General features: G+C 39.4%; 1 protein-coding gene across 2 annotated transcripts in view; it reads left to right on the top strand.

The window, feature by feature from the left end:
* DLGAP1 (DLG associated protein 1) overlaps nt 1–25,843 on the top strand; it is a 134,037-nt gene that overhangs the window by 76,832 nt on the left and 31,362 nt on the right. The window contains exon 6 of one of the 2 annotated variants that reach the window (XM_050971425.1): nt 975–987. The exons of the other annotated variant lie outside the window; for it this stretch is intronic. Within the exon in view, the coding sequence (XP_050827382.1) occupies nt 975–987 (13 nt within the window). The remainder of the gene's footprint in view (nt 1–974; nt 988–25,843) is intronic. 2 annotated transcript variants of the gene reach the window in all.

Genomic DNA, 25,843 nt, shown 5'->3' on the forward strand with positions numbered 1-25,843 from the left:
TACTTTTTCAAAGTTGTCCTTTTAGGAAACTGCAACTTTTTCAATGTGCAGTTGGAAGATGGATAACATAATTTCTTTCCTGATCAGTGTTGTTCCTTTCTATTTGACAGACATTTTATTTTAAAGTGCGGGTTTGATATAAGTGTGCCAAAAGTGCTAAAATTGAAGTGCAGAAGCCTAGGGATGAAAATTGGGAGTTTTTATGAAATGTCCAAAACTATTTAGATGTTTTATTTTTACTGTATGGGTTCAAGAAGCAGTGATGCAAATAAATCAGAATTTTTTTTCATTAAAATAAATTAAAATCTACTATGGAATTGCAAAGGATATCACATCAGACTAGTAAGTAATTGCATGTAATTGAGACTCACCGGTTATTCAAAAAAAGTCTGTAAATATTGATTGTGTGTGCTAGAAGGCAAAATTTAGTCAGTGATTTCAAAATTCATTGCTGATATTTGGTTGTTTGTTCTTTTCTCAGTACCCCCAACTTCATAAATATGTTTCTGTTTAAAATGTCTTCTCAATGTCTGAAAGGTTCAGTAAAACTTTGCAGCTGAGAGGAGAAAAATGCACAAAGTCATTGCAGGTTCCGTCCTCACGAACAGCAGCAGACAGCAGCTTGGAATGAAACTGGTGCCCCAAGTGGCACCAGGGACTAAGGGTTTCATCAAGAGCAGAGTTATTCATAGGAATAACTGAAAAATGGTGGGACAGCTCACATGACTGGAGGATTGTGATGGATGGCTACAGGCTGTTTCAAAAAGACAGGCAGGGTAAAACTGGAGGAGTCTTTCTCTTTATCAAGGGGAATTTCTGATACATAGAAGTCAACCACAGCAACTGTGAAAGCCCTACAGAATGCCCTTAAGATCAGAGAAGTCATCTTCAAGGGGAATGTTTCAGTAAGCAAATTCTACTGACCTCCAAACCAAGACAATAAGACCAACAAAGCCATATTCAGGGCACTTAAGCAAGCTGTGGAAGGTTCACGGAACCTGTTTCATGTGGGGGATTTCAGCTGTCCAGACGTGTTGGAAGAACAGTACAGCAGCTCATGTTATCCATGAAGTTCCAGGAGTGTCTAGGAGGACTACTTCCTCATACAAATATTAGAGATGTGCCAAGCAGGAATGAGGCACTGCTGGACTAACAAAGCGAGGAAACCTGTTGTGAAATACCTTGGTCAGTGATAGCCTTGGCTGTAGTGATCACAGTATTGTGGAGTTTGGGATTCGGCTGGGCATGCTGAAGGTTAGTACTAAACCAAAGCTTTTAGACTTCAGAAGAGCAAACTTCATCTCTCTCAAAGCTCAGGTGGCAGGAGAGGCAGGTGGAAAGGGAGGATGGTAGTGTCCTCTGGAACCTTCCATGAAGTATAAACATGGAAACATGTTGGAAAGCTTCCAGAGAAGGGAAACAAGGACAATCAAAGGACTTGAAAGTCTGCCATATGAGGAAAGGACTGCGTTTGTTTGCCCTTGAGAAAAGAAGGCTTAGAGGAGACCTAATCTTGCAGGGGACCCTGTCTAAGAGAAGCTGCCACTGCCATGCTAATAACATTAACACAAAGCAACAAGTACCTGATAGCAAGATGGAAGCATTGCTGAGACAACAGAAGTGCTTGGTTGCATTAACTTTATGGCATCATCCAAGCCCCTGAGTCAGTACTTCAGTGTCTTGCAAGCTGTACTCTCAGTGGTGGTGGTGAGCATCAAAAGGAAGGGGAGACAACACTGCACAAGCTGTTGTGCTGCAAAGAAGGTGAAGTGAATTTTTGCTTACATCATGCAAAAGCATACGATTCTGCTCCATAGAATGTAGCATGTTTCTGTGCTTCAAGTGATGAGCCTTTCACATTTGGCTGGTTCTGGGGTAAGATGTAAGCCTGGGCCATGTCCAAGCAGAATTTACCTGCAGTGATGGCAATAGTATGTTACACCAGCAAGGACTAAAGACATTCTGGTGCTGGAGAAAATTCTCTATACTCTGATTGTTTTGGTCTGAGGGCTGAGGAGCACAGTTGCCTTCATGTTCCCCTTGGGCAGCAGCACATACCAAGCAGAATGATCTCCACATCACTCTAAACTAAACATTGCTGGCAATTACACCTCATTCTTTAGGAAATGCCATCTTGATGACATTTGAGGTATTGGTCTAGAAGCTATGTTAGGTCTGGAATCTGTATTCCTATTTAAGTCTCCCAGTCACAAGAGGTAATGGCACATAGACAATTGGAGAAAGGTTTGCTTGGCCAAGGTGCTATGCAGCAGAGGTAGTTCCTCTGTAAAACCAGTGGCTTTGCTTAATCCCCCAGTATGCCAGAATGGGCTTTATTAGGCTTTGCAAGATGTAATCCAGAGGACCTCACGGGTTTTTTCTTCTTTTTGTTCTGCTTTGGACAAGAAGATAATTTCAGATCGAGGCATCTGTAGCATATGTTTTCTGCAGAGCTGGTAATAATAGAAACATTTCAGTGAGGTCCCTGTATGAGTTACGTCACTTGTTTTTTGACTGGGCAATCAGAGAGGAGCTAGCAAGGAAGCCTGCTGTCAGTGCTGGAGAAAGGATGTAGGTCCTGGCAGCAAGCCCAGGCCTGCTCAGCAGATCAAAGGCTCTTCCCTTGGCTCCCATAGCAGCCGGAAAAGCAGCTGCCCAGTACCCTTTCAGCATCCTTCGTTCCTTTCTCCTCTGCCAGCAAATAACTTCTTTTTGCTCCCCACCTCAGCAATAGTCCCTTTTTTTCCCCCTCAGTATCTGCCAAGCGAGGTCCTTTTATGGAAAGGGCTTGTGTTTACTACCTGCAGATCTTGGGGCCAGCCAGTGGGAATGCACTGGGAATACTCTGGTTCTTACATGCTCCTCCCTTTCCCCAGATATGCTCCCAGCTGAGACTTTAACCTGGAAGATGAGGCAAAGCTGAAAGGAGCAAGCCATGGTTCTAAACCACATGCCATTTTCCAAGCCAGCCTGATGGAAGATTTGAATTTGGAAAAGTACTTTTTGTGCCAAAATAGCATAACAGCCATGCTTTGAAACCCTTCCCACTCACCTCCCAGAAAAATAAATAATGTGGTTTTTTTGTGGGCTTCTTCGTGGTGGTTTTTCCTTTTTAAATACACAACTGCCTTCCTCCAAAGCTGCTGCTTGTCAGTGCTGCTCCTGGCTGTCCCTGTTAACTGGTTCCTGACGGGAAGTTTGTCGGCCATGAAAGGACACTCAAGCAGACGTGTCAGAGAACTGCAGACTCTGCAAGAAGAATACTGTGTCTGCTATTACACTGCTGTTTCTGCTTCAGTTACACTATGGGCTGGCTGATGGGAGCCTTTAAAAACAGCAGCACTGAGCTTCAAAGGCTCATGCAGCCTTACATACCAAATTACTGCTAAACAGGGGATGAAAGCCTGACCCTTGAGTGCCCCGCTGGCAGTGTCTGCATCACCAGCACCTTTTCTCCTCCTCGGTTTTGAGAGTTGATCAGCCCAGTAGTGGTAGGTGAATAAGCTGTCCTGCACGAGTCTGCTAAAGGTCTTGAAAATATTTTTGTAGTTGCTTTTGTAAGCACTGTGAGGCACTCCAGCCTGCAGTCAAACTGCACTGTGGATATGAGGTTTTCTTTTCTCAGTTGGCTTGGGTTTGCTGATTAATTATCTGCCATCATCAAGATTAGTATGGGAGCAATATCTTAAAAGATCCTTGTTCCCAATGTGAGCTTCTAATGGCTATTAAAACTGTGAGTGTTTGGAGGCTCCTCAGGGGAGCTCTTCTCCCTGTGTTCACACACTGCTAATAGCACCTTCACACGGGTTTGCCTGCTACAAATTGCCAGTAATTAATAATATTCTATATAGAAGCATCAGAAACAGTTAAAGCATATGACTACAGGCTGGCCCAGTGCCTAGCCCAGATGCTTTGTAGACAAGATTTTCTTTGCCTCAGTTTCTCCTTCAGTAAAATCAGGAGAATATTAGACTTAGTAAAATGGGGAAACCATTGGAAGTGACAGGTGCAGAAGCGTAACAGGTTATTTTCCATAGCTTTCCTTATTATACCTGATGCTTTTTTAATGGAATCTAATTTTCTAACTCATCTTTTGCATAAATATGCCATATTAGACAGAGTGGCACTGTGGGGAGAGTTGGAATAAGTGGAGAGAGTAAACTTCAGGATCATTATTACCCGAAATACATATCATTGTTTATTATCATACCTCTAATGAGGTACAATTATTCCTGTAAATTTTTTCTCATTGTTGTCCCTAATTGCTCTTCTCGCTGTATGTCCTACCACCATTTCTTTACTATGTGTATTGCAAAACTCCTCATGGGTCTAGTGAGGCACCAGTATCACAGAGAAGCAGGGAAGCCTCTTGAGTATGTGCAGACTTTTCTTTCTGTCTCCATTTTCTGTCCTCTCTGCCTTTATTGGCATCTTCCCGCTTGCCTCTTCTTTCCTCTCTGTGAATCTGGTTTCCTCTTTACCACGACTGAAACAAATAATTTTGATGAAACAAATATAAAGAAGGAGGGCAAAACACTCTCTTGTGTTTTGTTTAGTAGTGAAACATGCAGCATTATAAAATACCAAAACCCCAATGACTCTGTAGGGAAATTCAGGTAACAAGTAAAACATATGGATACCCAGAGTAAATACGTGAATGCACCAGGCAGGATTCAATTCAAGACCATGATGTGCCTTTATCCCAGGAGGGATATGAGATAGTCATAGGCCGTGGACTTCAACACTTTTTAGAATTCTGGAAAATTAATCATTACAGTAAGTTTTTAAAGGATTTCAAGGAGTGGGTGAAGAAAGTAATTTATCTTGAAAGGACAGCTCAGCACTTTCTTGATCTTTTTACTGTCCCGGTAAATCATTTATCAGGGAAAACTTTCAGAAAACTCCCACAAAAACTATGCTAGACAGAGTCTCCCAAAAGTAATATTACTCCTCCTTTATGCTTTCCAGACCTAAAAAAAGAGAGACTGTAGTACCAGGGTGGTACAGGACCCTGCTTGATAGTGTGAGGGCTTCAAAGCTTCCCTTTTTTCTGAAATATTAAGTGAATTGTTCAGGACTATTTCAGGATGTGCATTTCTCATTTAACTTTGCTTTTATGTATTTTTTTTTCTGTGATACCTAACACAAAATTCAAAATAGTACCACAGTGTGAGATCTTTTCTCTTTTGAATTATTAAAATGGAATATAAGCTTTATTTTTCCCCCCATTTAATTGTTCTGGTTGATTTCCCTAGCTTAGAGCAGAGGTGTGGTTTGGAAGGCTCAGATTTTAAAATATTAAGAGAAAGGGGAAAAAAAAAGGGAAAAGGAAGAATGTCTCCCTGCACATTAGAGGCTCCCAGAAAATCTGGGATCACATACATGACTTCTGGAAGGATACATTTTAACTTGTGTTCATCAGTTATCTCTGGTCTAAAATATCCCAAACTATTCACTGTCATTTGTATGCAGCATCAACTCCAATCTGCAGTAACAATAAGGAGGTATTAATAAGGAATTTCTCCCTGTTTATATTTTGAGTTTCAAAAAATTAAAATTTATTTATTACAGGAATATTAATTTAATTCAAGGACCAGAGCTTGGAGAGCTTTCTAACAAAATGTTAAGACTGGCAATACAAATGGGGCTATGAGGAATGATGGATAATTTCTATTATTGTTTTCTCCATGGCCATAACCTTTTCCCCATCATAGATATTAGCACATTGTGAAAGGAAATAGTCTAAGAGGCACAAGGAATAACTCTGTGTTAATTTTCAGCAAGAAAAACAAAAGCAGGTGTTGAAAAAGTTTTGTGTCAATGAAAAGTGTATGCACAGAGAAAGTAGCTATACATGCAAGAGATATGTACCTTTTTTTAATTATTATTATTTGCACCTAGCATGAACTGATAGATTTTAATAAAGCTCCTTCATCCCAATTATTTAATTAGCCACACTTCTCATGGGCTGTGAGAAACCTGGAGAAACTGAAAAGGGGTGAAACAATGGGGTAGGTGGAGATTATAGAGAGAGAAGGGGCTGAAGTGAGAAAGAAGTAGTCATGGGGAAAACAGGCTTCATCTGCTATGTTTCTCATGGAAAAATTGTCCTCACCCTTGCCAGCCTTGGAACTTGGAGGCTTTAATTGTGGACTCAAAATAAGAAACCTGTGGTTTTCTCATTCAGATGGGCTCCGTCTGCCTAACCGCAACATCTGTGAAGCAACTAGGGTGTTCTAAGCTCTCCCAAACCTAGAATTTTACAACTAATTTTCTAATTTTTAGTAGGAAGAGCTACTTGAAACAAAGTGACAAGGGCCTGTATTAAATGCTCAGTAACATGTCCATGAGTGACACATGAGTGTCAAATATGATAAAAATCCTTCTTCCCCCCACCCCCATACCTATCCATACCCCAGCTCACCAAGAAAACTCGATTCCCCTCACCCCAGAGAGCATTTACCTGGCACACAGACCTGTCCCTTGTGCCCTGACTCATCTCTGCTCTGGGACTGTGTCTGTCTCTTCTGCCTCCGTGTCTCAGGAAGACAGTGTTAGCTGTTTGCCAGCATTAAAGCAAACATGGCTGCAAAATCCCTTCCACACAGCAGCTATTTCCAACAAGCTGCTGTGAAGGAATTTCTGCTAAAAACAGAAGAGGAAAAAAGAGCTGGTATCTCAAAATACTTTCCCAATTGCAGCAGTCAGATGAGGAAGCGTGTCAGGAGTGAACAACATAATGCTGTTCTCAGGTGATGTGGGGTAAGGGGAAGAGGGTAGGAGACACTGAAATCTGTTCATAAAGGAGAGAAGGAAACCTCCAGACACACAAAGAGGAGAAGCTAATGTGCCTTCAAAGTACATTTAACGTGGGATTGCTGACATGTCATCACAAGCACCAGCACAGAGCTATTACATGGGTCACTGCAGGGACAGGGTTACTGTGCCCTTCTGTAATCCTGTTGGATTTATTTTATATTTAACTTTGCCAGTGAATTCCACCTTGTATAATGTTTGGTTTAGGAAAAACTGCTACAGTATACCATTTTTTTAATTCTCACCTGGCAATACGACTTCTAACCCCAATTCCCCCCATATAGTTTTTGTTTGAAAAGTAATGTAAAGTCTCTTTGAATAGTATCCTTCATTCTTCACAGGTATTTTTCATGAGAAGTTCAAAGAGAACTTTTCATTTCTCAGATACTCATGTTGTTTTTGCAGGTGCTTTACAAAAGTTTCCATTAACAAATAAACAGTAAGAGTCATGTGTGATTAAAATTGTTCAGGCACCAACCATCAGCACTGAATATGCTAAGATACAGTTAAAGTGAGTTGCTTAACAAGGGCTAAAATCTGACCTAGTTCCATAAGACGTCTTATAGAATGATGCTGCACATAACAAAAATATACCAACAATCTTTTTCCAAGTTTTGTGAATAGTAAAAGAGGTGACTATGTTCATTATTGGTTACAAACACCCAAGCTTCTTCTTAATGCAGTTTCACTGATACACTCACAGCCTTCTATGATCCAAAATACAGAACCATCATCCTTCTGGAAAGAAAAAAACAAAAAAGTGGTTTTAAAAGCAAGCGAAAAGAAAGCAAAAAGCATCAGCACCTCAATGATGTCAGAAAACTTGTGGCAAAAAACCAAATATAACAGCTTCCAGTTCTCATAGGTGGATTTTGGTATGGATATGGTGGAAGGGTGTTGAGACAAGGTCAGGGTCTAAACTGTATGTGCTCCAAGCATTTGCACGGAAACTGTGAGCCCTGGCTTGCCTGGGATCCTAGGAAAGAGGACTTTCTTAGGGATGTTTCCTTTGAAGGGAGATGCAGCATCAGCAGGTCAACAGCTGCCTTTGTTGAGGACACCTGAGCAGCAGCAGTCATTAAGTCCATCCATAATTTCCCCTTTGGTGGCAGTATGAAGAATATCCCAAAAACACCTGTGCCTGAGCTCTGCCGCCCCTGTCTGGGTCACTTGTGCATGAGGTGACAACCCTGAGCTGTGCAGGTGGTTCAGGACACAAACCCTGAGCTAGACTCACCGACTACAATTGATTAAGCACAGAAGCGATCCCAGTAGCTTCATGTATTTGACAGTGGTGGCCTTGTATCATTTCAGAGTTTATATACTTCCTCAGAAATCCTCTTACTAATTTTGAAAGTAGTAGAAGTAATGGATATTTCTTTCTGCTTGTTGATAAATACATTGAAGACTGTGAACAAAATCCAGACAAAATGTTGCTTGGGGCAGAAGCCATTATATTTGAAGAAGTCCTTGACATCTTCTGGAACAGAAGATATCTTGCTTTTTTTTTTTTTTTTTTTATTTTTAATGTATCAGACTCATGAAAACAAGGATCTATTTACAAACCTATCTGAACAAATAGCTCCGAAGACAAAAGGTAATTGCCTAATGATTGCCACTGTGGTAGCAAAAAAAATTTAATTATTAATGGTAAGACTTCATCTCCACCATTTTTGCAGACTAATATGCCTTGTGGGATAGGGAATGTGCTTCATTAGGGGCTTCTCTTAAAAAACAAATGCAAACCATATGCACGTTCAGCTCAAGGTCTTTACCTCAGAAATAATTATGTCCACAGCTACACACTGCCTGTTAGCTAAATGTCATTCAAGGTCTTCCTTGTAATATTAGAAGCATGAGTAATAACAGATTAACCAAGTTCCTGAAAAGTATTTTGAGGGCTATTCTTTAAAGCAAATTAGCTTGTGGGACATTGCTCAAGGCACAGAGAGGACACTGGAAACCTTAAGGAGCAAAGCAGTCCTCTCGCTATTTACTGCAGGGTTGTCTGTGTATTGTTAGGCACAGGACTTTTGCATGTGAATAAGAACCACATGTACATGAAGAGAGAGTAAAAAATTGACATTTTGGGGAAATTAGTTCAAATGGTGCCTTCACATTTGTGATCGCCAAGGTCAAGGATAGCAAGTGCACAGGCTAAGGTCCAAAGTTCCAGTGAGACACAGAGAGGGATCACAATATCCAGAAATACAGCATTTTATTTGGCAGGAAACAAAATACAGAAGCACAAGTGTGTAAGCATATGTACTGTGTTAAGCATATATATTGTGTATTGTCCTTAAATGTGGTTGCTGGTAAAAAGGGATTCTGCTATAAAGAAAGAACCATCTCTCTACTCAGTTCTTTGGCAATTTAACTACTGTTTCATCACATAGGAAAGATTTTCACCCTGACAAGGGGTTCCCTCAGATCTGGGGACCTTAACCAATTGTAGTTTGAAGAAACTTAAAGTGGGCATGAATTATTAAGGACAGAAGGAAGAGAGCATGAGGGACCAGCATGTGTGTGTGTGTGTGAGAGAGAGAGAGATAGAGAGAGCTGATCCTTGTAGGAGTTAAGCTGGGAAATGATACCAGTCCTTAGGTATTGTGGTCAGTGAAGCCCAGTGTTGGGTGTGGACCTGCTAGCTTAACCCTTACAGTATCAGATCTGACCTTCTGATGGCAGCCACATGGCCCTGAGTCTGTGAAATGGCATAAAGCTGGCAGCTCTGCCTTGCAGTGTCACAGTCCCATATGAGATCTCTCTATGTACAGGGCAACACTGAGTGGTCCTCAGAGGGACAACATTGTGTTATGCATCACAAGCTGCTTTGTGCCCTGCCACAGTGACCCTCCCATTCCCAGAAAAGCACCTGCTCATGGCTGGTCAGTGGGGCTCTGGCTGTGCTGGAAAAATCATGGTGCGTTCTTACTACACAATATACTGTACACATTCACATATCTGGATCTATTTCTTTTCAGTTTATACCTGTCTAGTTCTGTTGACCTTGGTGGATTTATCCAGGTGTATGTCAGGCCAGAATCAAAGCCTCTGCTCTGTCAGTGAAAAGGGAGTCAGAAGCTGGGCTGGTGTGCTAAACACAACACATGATTACTTGGAGAAATGACTTGGCAGGAGTTAAAGCACCAGACATACAGAAAATGTTTGCTTTGAAATTCCAGAGACTTGACTGTCCCTTTGGTTTTTTGGAATGCTTTGATTTAGTCATGTGGGGTGGGAGCTGGCTGTAACCTTGCAAGGGCACTGGGAACAGTACCTCTTGTGCAGCTACAGGAGATGTGAAGGGAATTAACTGTCAGCAAGCTTCAGGCAGACAGCAGATGTATACGTGGTTAAGAGAAGTTTGGCTGGCTTGTAAAATTTATTTCCACCACAAGATCAAAAGTGTATAAAATATGTAATCCTTGGATGTGTAATGTATAACAGGACGTAGCAGTGTAAGTGAGGGAAGAGCGAATTCATTGCATGCGAATGACTGAACAGTTTCACTCTTAATTACTTGAGAGCAGGAAAAAAGAAGGCTCCTGCAGTTTCCACGCTTACAAATTACACATGCCCACAAGGAACTCAGGATTTGGTGCATTTTAATAATCCATTTCATTATTCATTTTCAGAAGTAAACATTGCAAGCCAACTCTGCTTGCTTTTGGGTGCAATTTACAGGAGAACCCTTGCATCAGCAGAATGAACCATTGACGCAAACCTCCTCGCTGTACTTGAGCGCTCGCCTGATTTACTCACGCGCTCCTCAAGTTAAAGGTAGCTTGCGTACAATTTCTGCTTCTGCTTCTGTCACTAGTTCAAGCGTGAGTGTAGATGGTGCGACTCCAAAAAAATTTCAGTGCCAAAAAAGCTGCAGTGGGGCAGGGTGCTGTTCCCATGTTGCCAGGGTCTCCTGCTGGACTCCTACCCCATTATGCATCCAGGACCAAAGGCTGCATTCCTGGAGTACACACTGGACATTGTTAATGAGGTTTGCACGAGAGAAGAGAAAAAAAACACATGGCTGAAATTTCCTAACAATAGCTTCAGTAATTCAGCCCTCTTCTGTAGCTTTTGTATATTGTTAATAAGTGGTTCCATTTATTTTACATTGTTACGCTGGCATTTTTTTTCAAGGATGATAATAAAAGTAGGATGATGGGGAAGAAACACTGATTACACACTTTAAAAGTAGATGTAACAAAAGGAAGGAAAAATTACTGCAGTAAAAATATGCTTCTATTCCACTTTCTTAATAACCCAACCATGGAGAAATATTCTCATAAGATTTTTTAAAAATATGTGTTCCCTCTGAGAAAGCAGCTGATTCTTTCTGATTTGCCCTAGACTCTGAGAATAGTCACATGCATAAACCTCACAGATGATCTTCGATGAGCAAATTGGAGGACACAAGAAACATGCTGAACAGGGCACCAGCGCAAGCCAGACTACCCAAGAAAGTTAGATTTTGTGTGTATGGGACCTCTTATCTGATGTAACTCATTTGATGTAATCTAGAAGACTTTTACTGAAGCGAGTTTTGATGGAAAAAAGAATAGGTAGGTTATAATCATTGTTGACTTCTTGACTCTAGGCTTGCTAGTGAGGCATCTTCCCATGCTGTTGAATCTCCTTTGGCTGAGGTTTGGTTTTTTTTACCAGGCATCCTAGGAAGGTGGTTGATGTCCCATCCATGTCAGCATTTAAGGGACATTTGGGCAGTGTCCTTAATAATTTGCTTTAAATTCTCAGCCCTGAAGTGGTAAGGCAGTTGGACTAGATGATTGTTTTAGGACTTTTCCAACCAAAATATTCTATTCTATTCTATTCTATTCTATTCTATTCTATTCTATTCTATTCTATTCTATTCTATTCTATTCTATTCTATTCTATTCTATTCTATTCCATTCCATTCCATTCCATTCCATTCTTTGGCATTCTGTTTACTTAACATTGCACTTCACTGTAAGGTTATGTTGAACACTTGGGTGAATAAGACCTACTTTTAGAGTGCAATTCTTGTGAAGAGCAGCTGAGGGAGCCTGGGGTTGCTTAGCCTGGGGAAAGGGAGGCTCAAGGAAGACCTTATTGCTCTCTGCAAGTACCTGAAAGGAGGTTACAATGAGGCTCATCTCCCAGGTAATAAGGACAAGAGGAGGCAGCCACAAGTTGTGCCAGGGGAGGTTTATACTAGACATTATGAAAAATTTCTCTGCTTAAAGAGCAGTCAGGCATTGAAATAAGCTGCCCAAGGAAGTGGTGGAATCACCATCCCTGGAAGTGTTCAGAAGACATGTGGATGTGGCATTTGGGTGTATGATTTAGTGATGGACTTGACAGTGCTGGGTTAATGGTTGGAAGTGATGATTTCAGAAGTATTTTCTAACCTTAACAATTCCATGATTCTAACAGGTTTTAAACTGTGTTAGAAAGTGGGATAGGAGTTATAAGAAGCTGATTGCTTTCAAGAATTTGGATTTTAAGGAATGAGATAGAATTTTATTTTAATTGAATATTGACAGTTTCTTCATGGTGAGTTCAGTTGCTGTAGCTGTGTCGCTGAGAACCCTGCAAGCCCTCTGACAATGAGTGCTGCAAACAGCAGTTAAATGTGTCCACAGCAGACGGGGAAATTGCATTTCATACATAATTCACAATGTGCTACAACAATTTCATAAGGTCAATATCTATTGTTAAGTCGGAAGAAATCATAGAGAAAAGAAACAAGCATTTGTCCTCCTGATCTGAGAAAGAGCTGTCTACAAACTCTTGATTTCCTCTGCACAGCACTACACAAACAGCAAAGAGCTCTTCTATGTAGAGACAAGCAGTGTATCTGAGACAGATAAACTCTGAGGGTACAATAGTATCTTTTTGCCTCCAGATTTTCATCTCAGAGCCCCACAAAGATGGAGAAAAGAGACTAAATATAAACAAGGGAAACTCTGTGCAGCAACATGCTGAAGCTGTTTAGCTTTGGGATTCCTCTTGCCTAATTGGCCATCCAAAATTAGTCATCTGGGCTTGATGTTCAGCAAAGGGAGGGAGGCTGACATTGCCAAAGGGTAGTTCATCCCCTTCAAATATACCTCTTATAAGAAGGGTGGGATAAGTTACTTGACAGAGTACCTGTGGTTTCCAGGTATTTATAGGCATTTATACAGGTTCTCACAGATTTTTCCTCTTTTTGTTTTCTGGATATATTTGCTAAGTGGAGTGTGAGGGTGCTTTGTATTTGTTTCAGATTTCCTTTTGCAGCAAGGAACTGAAATTATCCACATTGAAACTGCTCAGCACACAGAAGCTAAGTCATAACTGGGATTTTCAGACAGACAGTACTGCAACAGGACATAAACAGCATGTTGGAAAACTTCAGGAATTTTGTTCATACTCTGTGCATTGAATAGGCACTTAGACAGGGTCTTTTTCCTTCTGGACAATGAGGGTGACATTTACTGTGTTGTTATAGAAAGCAAAACAGCAGAGGCCCAAGAGGCCGGTGATCAAACAATGCATTGAACTCCAAAGCAAAAATATGGTGTCCTAAGATTCTGTAGGAAAGAAGGAATTCAGCTGTAAGTACACCAGTTTTGGGAGGGCAGTGAGGCTCAGAAAGAGCATCTGCAAGGCTGCAATGTGAGCCTGGGCTGGGGAAGGGGCAGAAAGCTTGGAGAGAGGCCACAGTAGAAAATACAGTGAATGTTTGTCCTACAGACAGAGAGATGTGGACACTCCGAGGTAAAGGGCTTCTTTTTCCTACAGGAAGCATGTTTTTGTTTGCCTAGATGCTTGTTAGAATGGAAAACTGTCCAGGAACAGTCAGGACAAAGTCAGGAGAACAACATGTATGTCTGTGTGTGAGCAAGGGAGAAGAGAGTAATATTTCTGTGAGCAGTGCTCACATGGCCACATCTAGGCTAACAAAAACCAAAAAGACAGCTATTCCCTCTTTGGATGTAATCTGAAAACCATCATTAATTAAATAATGCTGTCCTTTTATTTCCTGACTAGCTTAAGCTGTAACAGAGTGTAATCTGTTGAATAATAAATATCCTTGTGTTTCATGGAATGTTCTTCAACTACATAATGATGCATGTCAAGAAGAAATCTGTGGTTCTCCTTGAGCATCTCCAAAGTTGTTTAGATTTGCCTTTTTAACAAGGTTTTAATGTAATCACTGCAGAGAAATATCATAAGACAATGGTGGTCTGCACATGGTCTGGAGACCACATTAAAATAATAAAATTATAAACCAGAGAGTTAAAACACAGGCAAGAAGAGTGCCAAGCAGGCCACAAATGTGTGGCAGGCATTTCATTTGCAAACACAAGGGATTACCCAAAAAGGCTGATGGAAGTTTCTACGAGTTTTCACTGATTTCTCTGGCGTTTTGCATCCACCAAAACCTTTTGTAAGATGTGAAGAGCTGGGAAGGCAGTGTGCATGTCTGTGTGCTTTATCCCATGGGGCAGGGCAGGGCAGGGCAGGGATGTGAAGGCATTTTAGCAAAACCAGGATCCCATCAACAGTGGGAGAGTGGAGCTGGTGAGTCACTGAAGCTGCCACTTGTGGTGTGTCAGCTTCCACAAAAAAAAAAGTGTGCTGCATGTGGTCTATTATCTATTTATTTGAATGGACAGTAGAGTAGACTCACCTGCCTGTTTCACCTACAGTTCTGGCAGCACAAGAGGGCTGTGATAGGTGCTGCCCTTTAGGCTGGGTTACAGCTGCTTGGTGGCACTGGAACAGGAGTTCCTGATATACTGGTGATCTGAGTGTTTCTGAACATACAGTTAAATTTTTACTTAACAAATAGTCTACAAATAACAAATATCCTCAAATGTTGGTTCTTATTTCAAGTTCAAAGCTGTTATGTTTTCATGAATTCCAAAGGGAAATATCTACTCTGTACAAGATACCTTTCTAACCCATAACTGACTAATAAAATATTTATAGTCTTTATATTCTATTCAATAGCACATCAAAAATTACATGGACTTCTGTGTTTCTCCCCTCTAAGGCTGTGCACTAAAATGAACACAAAATTACTTTCCATTATGCTGTAGCCTCCTTAGTGACTCATGGATTCCATCTACAACAGAAAACAGGTCTGTATCTGCGTTCTGCAGGCACCTTTCCTCTGAGCAGCCAGACAAAACCCCCAACTCTGCATGCCTTAAAGCACTGGGATGTAAAAACTAGGAAGGTCATTTTATTTTCTAAGAGAAACTAGCCTGAAAATAATTTGTGTTCTTTTTACCCTGTGTTAGACACAGATTATTAGTCTGAAAGGTAAAGAAAATTCTCTTCAAGTAAATGAATCTATTCATACTTAGATGAGCTATTCTTCTGCTTTGGCAACCTGTGGAAATGGTAATCTAATCATGCCACTGTATTAGTATCCAATATGCTGAAAACTTGCAATTCATAGCTCAAGGGGAATGTGGAAGATAGTTGAGAATCCAGTAATTATAGGGTTGGTGTTAGACTGAGCAGTGAAATAACGTGCATTATTTTGCTCCTTAGCAGAATATTTTTTTTAGCCCATAGTGAGCAACTGAGCCACAGGATTTTTGTCTGACAAAAAGCTATAGGACATCTGGTGCTATTAACTACATTTCCCTCCTTGTCCCCGTAACACCTTTATAAAAATAGATGCACATGTATGTACACTTACCTTAAAGCTGAAGAAAACTTTTTCAAGAAAACATATTCCCGAATATATCTCCCTGTGCTGTTCTGTGAAGAGCTGAAGAGGGAACTAAGTTGCATTTGGGTCCAAACCGGTTCATGCTGGGGACACTCAGCTCTTTAACCTGTGGCGTTTACCTAGTTTTCCTGTCAGAAAGGATCACCTGGGCACATCCATCCTCATCTAGAAAGGCCCACGTGACTGGCCAAGCCTTTGAAGCTCTTCTGCTCACTTCCCATAGCATTTTAGTTTTGAGGTTTTAGCCCTTTTATTACTGCAAGTTCTATGTGTTTTTATTAGTGTTGGGATTTGAGTCCACATAGTCAGTGTTACAAGATACTTTGGGATTTAACATGAAAGCTGTGGATAGACCAAATAATCCCTCCCTGTGTCATATGCTGAGGAAGCTATGAATGCTACACAAAAGGAACATCCCATAAAAAAATCCCAAAGATACAATTCCAAGTTTGGGAGAAAAGTATGCCTTGAAATTTGTTGCATCATGCAAGATGAGAAGAAAAGCAAAACTCAAAGGCAGAGTTGAAGATGAACATAGCTTTGCATGTGTGTGCATGGGTGGCTGTATTTATGTGTTCAGGCAGGTCCAAACACACAGGTATTTATTGTCCTCGTGGGCTCCTCTTCCTTGCCCCACACGCGGTGCCTCGCCCACCTGTCACCCTGACGCGCCTTATACAACGCGGGGTAAGATTTTCCAAACACGCTTCCAAGAAAAATAATGCCATATTGCTTTTATTAGAAAACTGCATGTGCACAGTAACAATTCATCCAGCCTCTGCCTCATCTGGCAAAGTGCAGAAAAGCACTGTGCAGTCAGGAACATGTGTTACTGATGCAACTGATGTTAAAATTGTCACGTAGGATGTATTTCACACATGGCAGGCTGTGGAAGGTCATGGGAAGCTCAGTTCTTGACCAAGTGGCACACAGCAGTTTAAAAAATGTGAAATATAGCCTTTTTAACCCGATTTTTCTTTTGACAACATGTTTTTTATAAGGGGGAAGGAAGTAATGTGTGCTCAGCTCTCCCTAGCAAGGCTAATACCATAATCTAGGTCTTACTTTTAACTTGTAAAAGTGGAAGTGAGGAAAAGAAGGCTCTGGAACATTTCAGAGCATCTTAGGACACAAACTAATCTAACTTAAATTAGAGTGCTTTACATCCTGAAAAACTTTTAACATGCTAAGCAATGGAATGGGCTCCCTAGGGAAGTGGTGGAGTCACCATCCCTGAAGTGTTCAAAAACCAAGCAGACGTGGCACTTCATGACAGGGTTTTAATGGGTTGGATTCTGTTGAATGTTGGACTTGATGGTCTTGAAGATCTTCTCCAACCTTCATGATTCTGTGCCCAACAGACCACATGCACTCTCTTGTGTAAACATGGCAAAGTTTGAGATTGTTTCTCTCTTGAAAGGTTTTGCATGTTTTTTCCTTTATCATTACAGAGTTGTGCATAAATAGAAATTTGTTTTGCCTTATAAGAGTCTAAATTCCACTTCATGTGCTTAAAAATAGACACAAAGTGATTCCACACAGGCATGTATAAAGAGCATTAAGGGTATGCTTTTCCAACTTCACATTTTAAACTTTTATGTAAAGAAAATTATTTCTGTATTTTTTGAATTATGTAAAAGTATTAGAAAATAAGAAAAAAAATTCTAGACTGGTGACTTTCTGCTTGGCTCTAGAGGATTAAAAAATTGCTCACCAGAAGAAAATAGGGAGAAATAAGAAACAATCTTGTCCTGTTGAGATGACATTTTTTTCTTGATAAGCAGGTCAAATCAGCAGGTTCCCAATCTCAAAGAAAACTGCTGTGGTGGCCTGCTTGGCTGTTAATACATAGCACATTCAGCACATGTATGGAAAAGTCAACTGAATGGGATAACAAGAAAAATATGACTCACCCATAGGACTAAGCACTAAATTCAGGAAAACTGCTAAGAAAGTTCCTCTTCATTTTTTGAGTATATTACATTCCTGGTGTATGAAAATTAAACAGCAGTCTTAGACACAAAAGAATGGCATTGAAGAAGAATGTGTAAGAAGCTGCTTTGAAATTATTAAAATGTATTTGTTCATGCTTTTTCTAATCATTGTGTTGTGCCCTGAGAAACAGAAACTAGTTCATGCACACACTTTGTTGCTGTTTTCTTCACCCAAGTCACTCAGCCAAAGTGTCTTGCATATTGCCCTTTTTTAGTCTTTTAAAGCTGAAGGGAGTCAGACCTGCCCAACCTTTGACAGACTCTGAAGAAAACAAAGGTTGTGGGAGAAGACTGCTGGCTCAGTGTGCTGTGCTATATTGCTCTGTAACAAAGTCTTTCTAACTCTGGAAATTCTCCAACATTTACTGAGGTTATTCCACAATAGCTCTTCATCTGGAAGCCCTTAATCTCAAATAAAAAACGGAGGTGTAGTGATTCAGTTTAAACCGTTTCCAAAATGCATAATTACTCCAGAGTAATAGCTCTTCTGGAAGGTGTCCAGCTAGCCTCAGCCCATCCTCTCAGCTGGGTGCAGTGCAGCCCTGGATGATGCTGCTGACCTAGAGCTAGGCATACTCTGTGTATCCTTTTACACCTCCTGTGATAAAAAGTAAATTATATTAATATTGTTAGTAATAAGAGCTGACTGATTTACTCACTGGAACTGATTTTAATCTTGAATTTTAATTTTTTTTTCCCAGTTCACAAATTGTTTGTAAACAGTCATCATTATTGCAGATGTGTTTGTTTTTCATTTGTTAACAGGCAGTTTAGGAAAAGCAGACCCTGGCCTGTGGATTATTCATCATCTGTCCATTTTAATTATTTGCTTTTTGTGCACAGTGATTGGCATTTGACAGTGATGCTGCTCAGACTCTGTAATTTGATGAGAATAACAAATAATGAGTAACCACATGTTAACCAGGCAGATAAAGGTGCTGGCGTTAAGACAGACATTCTTCAAACATCCATGCAAACAGAAATTGAGGTCACAGAAAGGTTTTCAAGCAAAGCAGAGATGAATGAAGCAGCCTGAGTTGAACCAGGCTGAATCGCTCTGCTTAGCATCCTTGGTTTTAACCAACATTTGCAGCTATCTGTATTAGTCTCTTTATTTATTTATTTATTTATTTGTTTATTTATTTTTAATGGAACTATTTGTACAAGAGGATCCAGACTTGATTTCTTCCCCTTTCTTTCACATCCTGCAAGCCTATGGTAGCATCCTCAGTCAGAGATTTGGGTTTACCCAGTAAAGTCTCAAAAATGGATTTCCAATCCAAAATAAATACCAAGTCTATATGGGTAATATGGGGGTGTGATAAAAGGGTCTTATTAGAGGGATGACCAAGAAGAGGAAGTTTCAGGCTGGGGCAGGAAACTGTAAGGAGAAAACTCAAAAATTGAGCCTTGGTTATAAATTTGATCTTTCTTGCATTTCATGCACAGAGAGGTCTGGAGTGTTAGCTATGTGCATGTGAAATTGTATGGATTTGTAGGACTCATTTTGTTGGCATGGCAAAGATTTTTCTTTTGGCCTTGTGATCTACAGAAAGCATTTATGTAGTCTAAAGATTCAAAAGGTCTAAATAATTTGAAGTGTCAAAATGTGTTTGGGCTTGTTTACTTTCTCTTCTTGTGTCTCAAATAGGAGTCCTGGGTTTATGTTTTGACTTAGCCAACCCAGAATGTCTGGGTTTATCTTTTAGCTAAATCACTACAAAGTGCATTATTCACTTTTTTACGCTTAAGTAAAGACGAGAAATGCTAAAATTATTTTGCTGTCTAGGTGTTAGAGAAAAGGGAGGTGCTAATGATGAGCACTAATTCCAAAATCTCTTGCTAAAGTACACTGTAAGTGGAAAATAAAATGAGTGGTTTGGAGAAAGAGTTTATTCTCATGGTTCTGTACTGTGACAATGCTTCTTGTCCTTGTAGAAACTATGTAAAATAAACCCATTACTTTTGCCACTGCAGTGATATGGCACAAATTCAAGGTTTCAGGATCATAATGGCAAGTTTTAAATTTTCTGCTTCTACTGAGTGATTTCTTTTTTAATAAAAAGTAAATGAACAAAAAATAAGGAAAAAAGCTGTTAGACCATTATCAGGCATGCAGCTAGTGTCTCCAAGGAAGATATGTGGGTTTGTGTCTGACAAACTGTGAATCTCCTTCAAACTGTGAATCTGTATTACAGGCATTTTTTTAATAAATTGAGAAATATGTGGAAAGAAATTGCAATGCCTTTCACTCAAACCTTGCTTAAAAGTCACACAAGACTGGTCTGTCCTCTTTCATGCATGCCAGGGCTATATGAATCTTTCTGTATCTAAATCTCTTCTGGGTGCTAATTCAGGACTCCCAACAATAAGTGATTTTTGTGCTCAGATTTATTGAAATGCTCTCATCTGTACACTATAATGACTGTAAATGAGATGTCAGTATTTTTTGTGCTCAGAGCACTTGGGCTGATCATTAGGAATTCTTCACATTAAGAGTATTTTCAGCTGACTTGTTGCATTATTAAGTAGGATCCTTGTCATAAAAACAAGCAAATAGCTGAAAGGATGAGGTCATTCATGGTGACCTCAGACCTGTCACTGAGCAAGGACATAACTTGTTCATTAGAATGTAAAATGAGAGGACAGAAATCAGGGTTTGGTGTAGATTTTAATTCCTGTCAACACCAAATGTGTATTTCAAACGTATTTTCCATATGCATTGCTCACCAAACAATTCAATTTTTTCAAGTTAATTCAAGAAAAGTGCTGACATTCTCAAGTCTGTTTTACTATTTTACCTGAAATTAGGCCAAAGATAAGTATAATTTCTTGTGTAAACACTCTGTCTACATTTCCTCCTTATTTGAGACGGGATTGGATTTTCCCTCACAGTGCTAGAGGATCTGCCCTGACAGGAGACTTTTTGCAGGTCATCTGATAACCCTGTCAACAGAGGCAGAACTTTGGAGCTGGGGCATAATTCTCTCCCTCAGGTGACAAGTCACTGTTCAGCCTAGAACACAGATTTAGCTGTAATTTTCCTTCTTTCCTCCCTTCTTCCTGCAGCAAGCAGCTCTTGCTTTTGGTTTTGGTTTGATTTTTTTAGGAAACACATGAGCATAATTTGCTTGTTTTAGGCATTCCTGCTTGGACTGGAACACTCCAACAATGATAAGCATGCTGAAAAATGCAGTACTGGCTGCTTAAAAACAAGTCAGTACTTCCCTGTCTGAACAGATGTTCTTGCTCAATAGGCACGTGATACTTTTCTTCCTGAAACCTGATTTTCTATGGTTATGTTTATAAGGATTTTATCTATGAGAATAGCATGGTGTGCTGTTATACCTGCATAGGTTTTTCAACCCTGTAGTGTTACACTGAAATTAACAGTAAAATAGTTGAAATCAGTTCTTGTGGTGCTTCATAGCACTTCATAGTAGCTAAAAAGTTGTTCCTACTGTTTTTATCAATCACATTCTTCTTTTAGTTGACATTGGCTTTTATTTTCTTGTCTTTGGTACTCATGGAGTTTCTTCCCAAAATCCATCTGATTAAAATATAGCAGCCCTTCATCATCACTGTCATTTGAATAACTTTTAATTTGTAGACAAACTATTTAATAAAGTCTTATATATCAACTAGCATAAAGCAATATCTTCAAAACTCAAATGCTGACTTTTGAAACCATGTCAGAGAAGAAACTCCTTGGTGGCACCAAGTACTGAGAAAAAAACCCAACATATAGTTTGTTTTTAAGAGTTTAAAGAGATTTGAGTTAATTGCTGGATCAGGGGACAAAGTGCTTTCTGCTCTGAGGAATCACAACCTATACTCAACAGCATCATAAAGTAATTTGATTAATAAAGTAGGTGTCTACTGTACCAAAAATAGTAAATCCCACCTCATATAGTCTATATTAAATGCATTTGATTAGTCTATATCAGAGCAATGACTTTCTCATTTCTTAAAATCTTCTGAACAGCCTTAGGGTTGAATAGCATGCAAAACTGGTATACCTACAATTCTGTATTTGGTGTGTATACCAGTCCCCTAATGACTGGATGAATATAACTGTCCTACACGTGTATGAATATGTATTATTTTTATACATATATAAAAATAATATACATTCATATCCACACACACACAGAGCTATCTCATAGTGCAGAACTTTCCCACTGTGGGTCAGGTTTGAAAATTTCATTAATAACAATGCATTAGAACAATGCGTGTTCATTGTGTTCTCTGGTTTAGTGTAGTTTTAAAAAAATCCCAGATAATAAAGTAAGCAAACCATGCAGGCACAAATGAACTCAAATAAAGCAACCCTGAAAACTGATTATGGTGCAGAAAATTAAATTTCACAAATTCTTACTGGGTTAAATGATACTTATACAGTTTTTACTGGATTCAAATGGAAAGAACTGATAACAATGCACAGCTTGTTTGCACGCCATGGCATAAAAGGAAATCACTTTAAAATCGTCAAACTGATGCAGTTAATTGCAATAATTGTTGAAAGAATCAGTCTTATTCCCTTCATTTTCATTTAAGTTTAAAAATAGACATTAACAGTTATATTCACTTCTAAATATGTCCACATCAGGGGTGGGTTTGCAGCAATTTAAACTAATTAATTTCTAAGCCAATTTAGATGCATCACTAATCAAATTCTGTGAGACCAGCTTGATACCAATGTGTGCAATAATACAGAATTCTGCTTACCCTTCCTTAAGTTTATTAAGTATTCGGAAAACCACTGGGAATACAAACCAGTAGAAACTTGTTTTCTTGCTAACATGAGCAGCAAACAAAGAAAGTACATTTCCAGACTGAGGGAAAGGGAACAACTTTTAGACATTTCTTTTAATACAGAAATCACACTTTGAAATGTCAATACCCCAGCCAAGTGTTGCCTTTTGAAAGTTAGCTGCAGTGAAGAGCTTAAAATAAAATCCTTGCCATAATGTTGAAAAGAGTGATGCAACATTAATACCTAGCTAATTTAAATGCTACACTATCAGATTACTGAGAGATAATTGGCTTGCTTAAGTCCCCTCTAGGCTCACAGGTTGGTTTCTGGGATTCAGAAGGGGAGGATCCGAATTATTCTTTAATCCAACCTCCTGTGACAAGAACTATGCAATTTCAACTTGCAATTTCTCAGTCAAATCTGTGACAAGCTCCTCCTAAAATGACTGACTGGAAAACTTGCTTTATCATCAGTCTGCCACCATGAAAGGATGAGACATTGGCAGCAGAGGCTCAGGAAGGACAAAATGCAGTTCTTCTTAACAAACTGTGAAGGAAGGCACATCACACTGTACTTGCTTCAGTAAAGATCAGGAGATCATTTCTTATATGGGGGCTTGTTTCTGCCCACATATTTGCCTTGATGTATGTCCAGCTTTGATAGGGTTTAAGCCTCCTGGATGCTCAGATATTAACTATTCCTTCTGTAACTGAAGGGACAGCATATACACAAGAGTGTATTAATATGGCCAGCACCAGTGGTTACTAATATATTATATATGGTAATTTCAAGAAACAGCACCTACAGTGACTTACCCAAACAGAGTGGGATGTGTGGGCTCCACTATGGCACACTGACTTCTGGCATGTTGAAAGAGTTACTGATACGGTCTGGAAATTAGGTTTTATATCCATATTTTGGGAGAGGTTTTGAAGAATCCAAAGTCAATTTAGAAATGTAATCAAGACACAGGTTTTTGAGTTATTAACACCAGGAACTTGCAATGTGCACTTGCAGACAAAGTCTTTACATTCTACCATTACTCAGTAGGCAAAAGACTAAGTGATGAATTCTTCAGAGCATGCTCAGTTTGAAAACTTCTAAATACACTTTCTAACTACAGTGACTAGACACTTGTACCCTCTTCAACGCCTTGTGTTTCTGAAAATCTTGGGTTTGGTTCTCCTACTGTTTTTACATAAATATTTGTTCACATAGATGTGTCTGTATTTGGTTAGCACCACTACACATTTTTTTTTTTTTTAATGCACATTTTGTTTTTTTAACATTATTGCCAAGGGGAAAATATGCAAATTCTGGAACTCAAAAGTGTTGCAGTAACACATAACAAAGTATATGTCAAAGTGCCAGCAAAGTTGCTTACTGGAAAACATACAGGAAAAGAATCTGATTTCATTAAGCTGAATATTATTACATTTATTTATTGTTACACATTCTTGATCTAAGTGGGATAAACTACCATATTTCACAAGGTTTTTCTTGTTTTCCATAAATTCATTTTACAAAATTAAAGTACTGATATTCAGAAAGCTTATTAATTTTTTTAAATTATGATTTTATGGCATATAAGTTCTGAAACATAAAATACTTTCAAGTTCCCTATTTTTATCTAAAATTATAAGGTTTTGTGTTTTCAATTACTGCTCCCAATATGGGGGGAAAGAAAGTTTTGGCAAAGTGCAGAAAGCATTTGAATGGTTTGCTAGTCTTAGTTTAAGCAACAGATCAAGCAGTGTTTCCCCAATTTTCTCAGAAAAAGCTGCTGCACCTGTGAAAAGATGGTAAATACTTCACATGCTAACTAAAAAAGACTACTCTGCTGTACTGTTTTTCTTTTTTCTTTTCCTTCATCATGTTTCATTGCATGTAGAGGTTGATATTCTGTATCAGAGACCTTTTACCATGACTGTACTGAAGCATTTGAAACTTCAAATCTGTAGGAGAGACTCTGTCCTGAGCAGACTCACATCCTTATCCTTGAAGTTCTGGGTGGTGTTTTTCCAGATGCTTTGTTTTTAGCCAAAGGTTAGGGGCAAGGCCAAAACTGTTTCTCTCCTGATTTCTCTCAGCCTGAGTGAATTTCAGCAGGTATATATGATACCTGTGTGCATATATCTATAAATAGAGCCAAGTGCTAATTGCTTGACACCAGTAAAGTTCACAAGTTTTGGGAGTTAAATATTATAAGCCATCAGCGATCCACTCTGGGTAATAACTTTCAGTTAATGTGAAATCTTTTGTCCAGAGATTCAGTTGCTTATAGACTCCTGACTTTTGGGCCACAAGAGTTGAATTGCTTAAGTTGAGTGCTGTTAATGTACTGGTCATTTTTATAGAGAGAGAAGTTCAGCAGCAGCTGTGTAGTACCAGGAATAAAGTGGGTCTCCTAGGAAGCCTACATGCCCTGGATTTTGTCTGTGCATCCATAATTTGTGATAATATCCTAGTGATAAACTGCATTTAGCAGACAACTTTGGCTTCCTCACCTGTTCTCTGCACAATAATTCAGCTTCCCTGGGATAGCAATTAAGCTTCTGACTGGCATCAGCAGCTTCCAGCAGAAGAAATTAAAAGGAGAAAAAATCTGCTGGAGAAATATTCACCTGTCATCCACTGGGTATGCACATGCAGATTTTCCAACTCAACTCATTTGAAATGCAGGATGAGCCATATTTAGTCTCACCTTCAGGAGATCCTTCACTGTATCCAGCTGGGAAGCTGGAGGCACACTACTTGCAAACAAAAATGTCCAAACTTATGAAAAGTCACCAGCAACGGCTTTAAACCTCTGAGTACATGGGATAGTAAGTCTGTGGTGCACCTGTGTGCCATAAAAATAGTTTAAATACTTTGTAAAAATTTCTGTAGGATTTTAGGTTTTTTAGTTTTGCCTGTTTCCTAAGCCAGTGAAGCTTAGGCTTTCATCAAATAAGGTATCAGCTTGGCAGTGAGGGAGGTCTGGAAAAAGCATGGCCTTGGCAGAATTCCTGATGGTGTGGTATCTAGATTTCAGTAGTTCTCATTTGGAATAATGACATCCATAACTCACTGTGGTATTATTCCCTCGGGCAGTTTAAAACTTCTTATAAAAATCTTTGCTTCAGTTTTGTAATAGCAAATCTCTACATCCTCAGAAACCATCTGCTTAGTTTTTTATTAAGATAATGCATGCTCCTTTTCATACCAATTTTTCGCATGCAAAAATAACTATACAGGATTTGAAACTCTACTTTCAAGCATTCAAAAAAAAATCTCAAAAAAATCTCCCAAATCTCAAAAAAAAAAAGGAAATATGTATATGGTTTGAGCCCAACAAGCCAAATCAAGAACTGGCTCTCTAAACCCAGAGGCTGCAGTACTGAAGCTTACGTCTGCTGAGATCTGCTTATATCTGTGTTTTGTATGGCAGTTGTGTGGGGTACAAGGGCACCACTCTTAACACACCCATTCAACAGACAGTAAATCAGAAGACTCAGGTCCATCTGTGCAGCACGGAAGAACTCGTGCTTTTTATCCTCATACTTAGTTATGTGCAAGTTA

This window comes from Serinus canaria, chromosome 2 (genome assembly GCF_022539315.1).
Source record: "Serinus canaria isolate serCan28SL12 chromosome 2, serCan2020, whole genome shotgun sequence".
NCBI lineage: Eukaryota > Metazoa > Chordata > Aves > Passeriformes > Fringillidae > Serinus > Serinus canaria.